Source organism: Protobothrops mucrosquamatus, unplaced genomic scaffold (genome assembly GCF_001527695.2).
Source record: "Protobothrops mucrosquamatus isolate PMUCROS unplaced genomic scaffold, P.Mucros_1.0 scaffold6036, whole genome shotgun sequence".
NCBI lineage: Eukaryota > Metazoa > Chordata > Lepidosauria > Squamata > Viperidae > Protobothrops > Protobothrops mucrosquamatus.
The window spans coordinates 18,051-25,145 of NW_015391875.1; the positions used below are offsets into that span (position 1 = coordinate 18,051).

The window sequence follows — 7,095 nt, forward strand, 5'->3', positions numbered from 1 at the left end:
CTTCCTTCCTTCCTTCCTTCCTTCTTTCCTTCCTTCCACATCAACCAACCTTCCTTCCTTCCTAAAATCAATACCAAATCATCAGCAAATGCTTGTAATTTATATGTTTCGCCTTTTGTTTCTAGTCCTTTAATTTCTATATCTTGTCTAATATTTCTGTTTAAAACTTCCAGAGTGAAAATAAATAACAATGGAGATAATGGACATCCTTGCCTTGTGCCTTTTCTTATCTCAAAGTTGTCAGCATAGTCTCCATTCACAATCACTTTCGCTGTTTGTTTTTTATATATTGTTTTTATCATGTTTATCAAGTTCTGTCCAAAGTCCATTATTTGTAATTGCTGAATCATAAATTGCCAGGAAACATTATCAAATGTCTTTTGGGCATCTAGAAATATTAGTGCCAGTTGTTTCCCTGGATGTAATTCATAATATTCTAATATGCCCATTATCACTCTTAAATTATTTTTAATTTGTATCTTTGGCAAAAAAAACATTTTGGTCTGAATGTATAAATTCAGTTAAGAATCTTTTCAGTCTCTTTGCCATTATTGAAGTAAAAATTTTATAATCCACATTCAGTAACATATAAGGAAAGGCTGCTGGAATTGGGGATGTCTAGTTTAATGAAGAGAAGGACGAGGGGGGACATGATAGCAGTCTTCCAGTCTCTCAGGGGCTGCCCCAAAGAAGAGGGAGTCAAGCTATTCTCCAAGGCGCCTGAAGGCAGGACAAGAAGCAACGGATGGAAACTCATCAAGGAGAGAACCTGGAACTAAGGAGAAACTTCCTGACAGTTAGAACAATTAACCAGTGGAACAACCTGCCTCCAGAAGCGGTGAATGCTCCAACACTGGAAGTTTTTAAGAAGAGACTGGACAGCCATTTGTCCGGAATGGTCTAGGGTTTCCTGCCTGAGCAGGGGGTTGGACTAGACCAGGGGTAGGCAACCTTGGCTCTTTTATGACTCGTGGACTTCCAACTCCCAGAATTCCTGAGCCAGCATGGGGGAACTATGGCCCCCTCATGACCCGTGGACTTCAACTCCCAGAATTCCTGAGCCATCATGGGGGAACTTTGGCCCCTTCATGACTCGTGGACTTCAACTCCCAGAATTCCTGAGCCATCATGGGGGAACTGTGGCCCCCTCATGACTCGTGGACTTCAACTCCCAGAATTCCTGAGCCAGCATGAGGGAAACTTTGGCCCCCTCATGACTCGTGGACTTCAACTCCCAGAATTCCTGAGCCGGCATGGCTCAGCTTGGAAACCTCTCCCTTTCCCCTCAGCATGGCTGACTCAGGAATTCTGGGAGTTGAAGTCCATGAGTCATAAAAGAGCCGAGGTTGCCTACCCCTGGACTAGACCTTCAAGGTTCCTTCCAACTTTACTACTACTACTACTACTACTACTACTACTACTACTACTACTACTACTACTACTACTACTATTATTATTATTATCTATATTTTTTTATCTGTGTCAAATCTGAGTCTTCTTTTGGTATTAAGGTAATATTTGTTTCTATCCATATATTTGGGAGTTTAGCCTCCAACAAAAGTTCATTACAAACATCTTTCAGTGGTTCACTTTATATAACTTTATATAACTCAGCCGATAGTCCATCTGGCCCCGATGTTTTCTCATTTTTTTTGTCTCCTTATGGCCTCTGTTATTTCCATCATTGTTATTTTTTCCTCTAACATCCTCTTACAGGTTTCTGAATTTTTTTGGAAGGTGCCGGCTTGTTCGGCCCAGGGTGGGGCTTCTTCTTTGTTCACCTGCACGATCCGCCCTGGCCCCAGGTGGATCGGGCCCCCGTCCCCTTCCCGCCTGACCTCTCTTGTCTCCCGCAGGTGCTCAGCAACGCCCGGCTCTTCCTGGAGAACCTCATCAAGTAAGTGCCGGGCCCCCTCCCTCCCGGCGTGGCTGCTGCCCTCCGGCCATGCCGGGGAGGCCGCCCCTTGGCCCGGCCGGCCTGACCTCTGCCCCTCGCCCGGGAGGGAGGGGGTCAGGAGGGGACCACCGCCCGAAGCTCCCCTCCAGGTGGCAACAGGGGAGCCCCTTTGCAAGAGATCGCCCTGGGGGTGCCAAGCCAGCTCAGGTATGGCACAGGACTCATCAGAGCCACCTTCCCCCCCACTGCTGAGCCCGGGGGGGGGAGGTTGCTTTTAGTTGTCACCGGAGGGGGGCTGCAGGGGGGGGCCTGGCTGGGTCGCTGTAGCCCCTGTACCAAAGGGGCTTTTAAAGAACAGGCCACTGCAAGGACCTCGATCCTTCCATTCCCCACCATTCAGTCAGAACTGAAGAAGCTTCTTGCAGGAGAAGCGAAACGTTTTCAAGGGGAAAAAACCCCCAGAAAGTCCTTTGGAAAAAGCCCCTTTGGGAGCCCACCACAGCCCGCATGACAGAGAATCTCCACAGTCATCCAGCCACTGTAGATAGGAGTGAAGCTACTGGAGAAGATAAGTCACAGGGGTAGGCAACCTGGGTTCTTTTATGACTCATGGACTTCAACTCCCAGAATTCCTGAGCCAGCCATGCTGAAGGAAAAGGGAGAGGTTTCCAAGCTGAGCCATGCTGGCTGAGGAATTCTGGGAGTTGAAGTCCACGAGTCATGAAGGGGCCATAGTTCCCCCATGCTGGCTCAGGAATTCTGGGAGTTGAGGTCCACCAGTCATAAAAGAGTCAAGGTGGCTTACCCTTGAGATAAGAGAACCTTTATTGTTATTTTTTGCTGTGAGCACGCTGGCCCACATTACAAATGGAATTCTATCCATGGACATATATAACACACACATACACATGCTATGTACATGCATATATATACCTACACACACACACTCCAGAAGTGGTGAATGCTCCAACACTGGAAGTTTTTAAGAAGAGACTGGACGGCCATTTGCCTGAAATGGTATAGGGTTTCCTGCCTGAGCAGCGGGTTGGACTAGATGACCTCCAAGGTCCCTTCCAACTTTTTTATTTATTTATTTTTTTTTATTATTATTATTATTATTATTATTATTATTATTATTATTATTATTATTATTATTATTATTATTATTACATAAATATTAATCACTGTCCATTTTGAATACATAGCAGAAAGAGGAAAGTGGAGAGTTCCCAAGGTTGATGCTCTATGGCAGGGGTCCCCACCCTTGGCAACTTTAAGACCTGTGGACTTCAACTCCCAGAATTCCCCAGCCAGCATGCGCTGGCTGGGGAATTCTGGGAGTTGAAGTCCACAGGTCTTAAAAGTAGCCAAGGGTGGGGACCCCTGCTCTATGGAACAAAACGGTGACTGAATGGAGTAGGAAAGGGGGTGTCCACCCCTCCACCTCCCTCCCCCAGGTTCTGGTCCTCTTGCACCCCTATGCCAGGGTACCAGGCTATACCAGGGTACCACGGAAACAGCCGGGCGTCTTTCTAGTTCTGCCAGATTGGCAAGGCTGGTGCTGCCACCCTGTGGCTCCCCACGGCTCTGCATGCCCTCAGTCTCCTGCAGAGGCAGCCCCTTGTAAGGGTCCGGGGGAGTGGGGGGGGGGCTTGGGCTCTGACGCAGGAGGGCGCCATTTTTAAGTCTGTCCTGAAAGACGCCTTCCAGGGACAGCCACACTCCTGCAGGTGGACCACCACCCTGGGCCCAGAACTGGAGCTACCAATGTCCCTTGGAGAAGCAGGCCACATTGGTGTCCCCCAAAACTGCCCACTAGCCCCACTTCCCAGCTAGGCCTCCTCTCCTGCCTTCCAAGTGGAGACTCAGCCGGCTGAGGAATTCTGGGAGTTGAAGTCCACAAGTCTTAAAGGGGCCAATGTCGGTTTAGAGGCTGATCTGCTTCAGAGCCTCCACTGTGGCCTTTGGTGACCTCAAAGGTAATAATAATAATAATAATAATAATAATAATAATAATAATAATAATAATAATAAAGTTGGAAGGGACCTTGGAGGTCATCTAGTCCAACCCCCTGCTCAGGCAGGAAACCCTATACCATTTCGGACAAATGGCTGTCCAGTCTCTTCTTAAAAACTTCCAGTGTTGGAGCATTCACCGTTTCTGGAGGCAGGTTGTTCCGCTGGTTAATTGTTCTGACTGTCAGGAAATTTCTCCTTAGTTCTAGGTTGCTTCTCTCCTTGATTAGTTTCCATCTGTTGCTTCTTGTCCTGCCTTCAGGTGCTTTAGAGAATAGCTTGACTCCCTCTTCTTTGGGGCAGCCCCTGAGATATTGGAAGACTGCTATCATGTCCCCCCTCGTCCTTCTCTTTGTTAAACTAGACAGACCCAATTCCAGGTTTCCCTCTCCACTCCAGCCTGGGGTCTCCTGCAGCTACAGTGCTGCATGCACATAAAATACTTCTCTGCAGCTCCCTTCCCCTCCAGTGGGCACTTTCACAAAAGGGAGAAATTTGTGCAGTGCTTGGTGTGCATGCACCCCTCCAATGCAAAATGCAGCCTTGTGCATGAGGCAAAGCATGGTTAGACCATTTCTCTACTGGGGGGTGGGAGGCAGGCCTCTCCCTTCCCCTTGCTTAAGAATCCTGGAATCCTCTGGGAAAGATTTGGGGGGGAGGGGCGCAGTGTTCAAACTACAGAGGACTAACATTGATGATGTTACCTAGTTTAGGTAATGAAATCTCTGCAAGAAAACAAGCAAGCTCAGACAGCCCCAAGGACCCCTTAAACTGCAGAAATCTGGGCTGCCCACAGATCACACTTTGCTGGGGGGGGAGAGGGGGGCTGACAGGCTGCCACATCTCACAACAGGCTGCCCCTCCTTCCCCCACCCCCCCCACCCCAGTTGGCCTGCAGCCAACAAGGTTCTTTACTTTTCAGGTACGGCATCCTTGTGGACCCCATCCAGGTCATCTCCTTGTTTCTGAAGGATCCCTACAGCTGGCCAGCTCCGTGCCTTGTTATTGGTGAGACCAGCTTTGCCTCCCCCCTTTTCTGCCCTTCCTTCGGGGGAGGGAACGGGGTAGGTGGGGGTCCTACTGCCTCTGTATCCCTTGAACCCCTGAAATTTTGCTGAGGGGGGGTGGAGGTCCAGGTCAGGACACCCCGGCACGACACGGGGAAGGCTAAGGGTGTGTTCCGGCAGAAAGGGGGTTTGCACAGGTTTCGTGGAAGCCTGAGGCCTTTGGGGGGGTGGGGGGCACATTCGGGGCTGGCTTGTGGGTGACCAAGACCCCCATCTTTGTGCTTTCCTTTCCAGGGGCCAACGGCTTCGCGCTGGTCGCTCTGCACCTGGAGAAGAAGCTGGCGGCGGTGAGCGGGGGGCGCCATCCCTTGGCTTTTATTCCTTTTCCTTTATTTATTTGCAGATCAATTAACTCGGTTAACTGTTGTCACTGGGCAAGGATCAGGGGCTTATTGCTTTCTAGTGTTTTATGTTAGGTTTTTATCTTTTTAAGCCACCTTATAATAATAATAATAATAATGATAAAGTTGGAAGGGACCTTGGAGGTCATCTAGTCCAACCCCCTGCTCAGGCAGGAAACCCTATACCATTTCAGACAAATGGCTGTCCAGTCTCTTCTTAAAAACTTCCAGTGTTGGAGCATTCACCGCTTCTGGAGGCAGGTAGTTCCACTGGTTAATTGTCCTCACTGTCAGGAAGTTTCTCCTTAGTTCTACATTGCTTCTCTCGATTAGTTTCCACCCGTTGCTTCCTGTCCTGCCTTCAGGGGCTTTGGAGAATAGCTTGACTCCCTCTTCTTTGGGGCAGCCCCTGAGATACTGGAAGACTGCTATCCTGTCCCCCCTCGTCTGAGGATGGCTTGGGCAGCCCTATAAATTTTCTTAATTACATCAATGTCAAATTTAGAGATTCCCACCTCACTCACACGAACAAGTTTTCTCCTGGAAATTTGGCATTCGGTGGTTTAAGCAGAGGCAGCCCTCAACTTACAGCGGTTCGCTTAGTGACGGTTCAAAGTCACCACGGCACTGAAAAAAATGACTCATGACCGTTTTTCACACTTAACGGCCGTTGCAACAGCCTCAAGGTCGCGCGATCAAAATTCGGACGCTTGGCAACCGACTCGTACTTTACGACGGTCGCCGTGTCCCGGAGTCNAGCTCTGACGGGATGGTGGGAAAGGATTTATATCCCTTCCTGGCCCTTTGCATTCTTTTAGAGAGTTGTTCATGCCACCTGGAGGCTTACCTGTGTCCTCAGGGTCACCTGAGTGGTGCAAATGGGTGTGGAGCCTTCCTGGAAGTGTTGAAAGGACTGTGTTGTAGAGTGGGAGGGATAGGACCTCATCTATCTCCAGTCTACCACACCGTCCTTTCAACAGTTCCAAGAAGGCTCCACACCCATTATCTGAGAACACAGACAAACCTCCAGGTGGCCTCAACGACTCTCTAAAGCAGGGGTAGTCAACCTTGGCTCTTTTATGACTCCTGGACTTCAATTCCCAGAATTCCTGAGCCAGCTTAGCTGGCTCAGGAATTCTGGGAGTTGAAGTCCAGGAGTCATAAAAGAGCCAAGGTTGACTACCCCTGCTCTAAAAGGAGGCAAATGACCAGCTGTCTGCAGGGAGTATAAATCCTTCCATTCCCCACCATCCGGTCAGAGCTGAAGAAGCTTCTGGGATGAGAAGCGAAACGTCTTCAGAGAAAAACAAGAGAGACCAGTTGCCTCCTGAAAAAGCATCTTTGGGACGCTCTTGAGCCAACTTCTCCCAGTCTGGCTGATGGGGGAGTCTGCCAATGCTGCCTCGGGACACCCCCCAGGTGGGCTGAGATGCAAACTTCTGGCCTGCTGCGTGTTACTCCTTCTCCTTGCTTCCTGGCCTTCCGGGGTCCCCCCATCCTAGGGGTAGGCAACCTTGGCCCTTTTATGACTGGTGGACTTCAACTCCCAGAATTCCTCAGCCAGCCATACTGACAGGGAAAGGGAGAGGTTTCCAAGCTGAGCCATGCTGGCTCAGGAATTCTGGGAGTTGAATCCACGAGTCATAAAAGAGCCAAGTTTGAAGACTCCTGTCTTAAATCTAACAAACAAAATGGAGGGTGGCTGAGGAATTCTGGGAGTTGAAGTCCACCAGTCATAAAAGAGCCCAGGTTCCCCACCCCTGGTCTAGGAGGC

The 7,095-nt window shown here is 49.4% G+C and overlaps 1 protein-coding gene across 1 annotated transcript in view; it reads left to right on the top strand.

Annotated features, from left to right (window-relative positions):
• DGAT1 (diacylglycerol O-acyltransferase 1) overlaps positions 1–7,095 on the top strand; it is a gene marked incomplete at its 5' end in the record, with an annotated part of 21,922 nt that overhangs the window by 4,135 nt on the left and 10,692 nt on the right. The window contains 3 exons of the mRNA XM_015829398.1: positions 1,857–1,897; positions 4,836–4,921; positions 5,215–5,267. Of these exons, the coding sequence (XP_015684884.1) occupies positions 1,857–1,897; positions 4,836–4,921; positions 5,215–5,267 (180 nt within the window). The remainder of the gene's footprint in view (positions 1–1,856; positions 1,898–4,835; positions 4,922–5,214; positions 5,268–7,095) is intronic.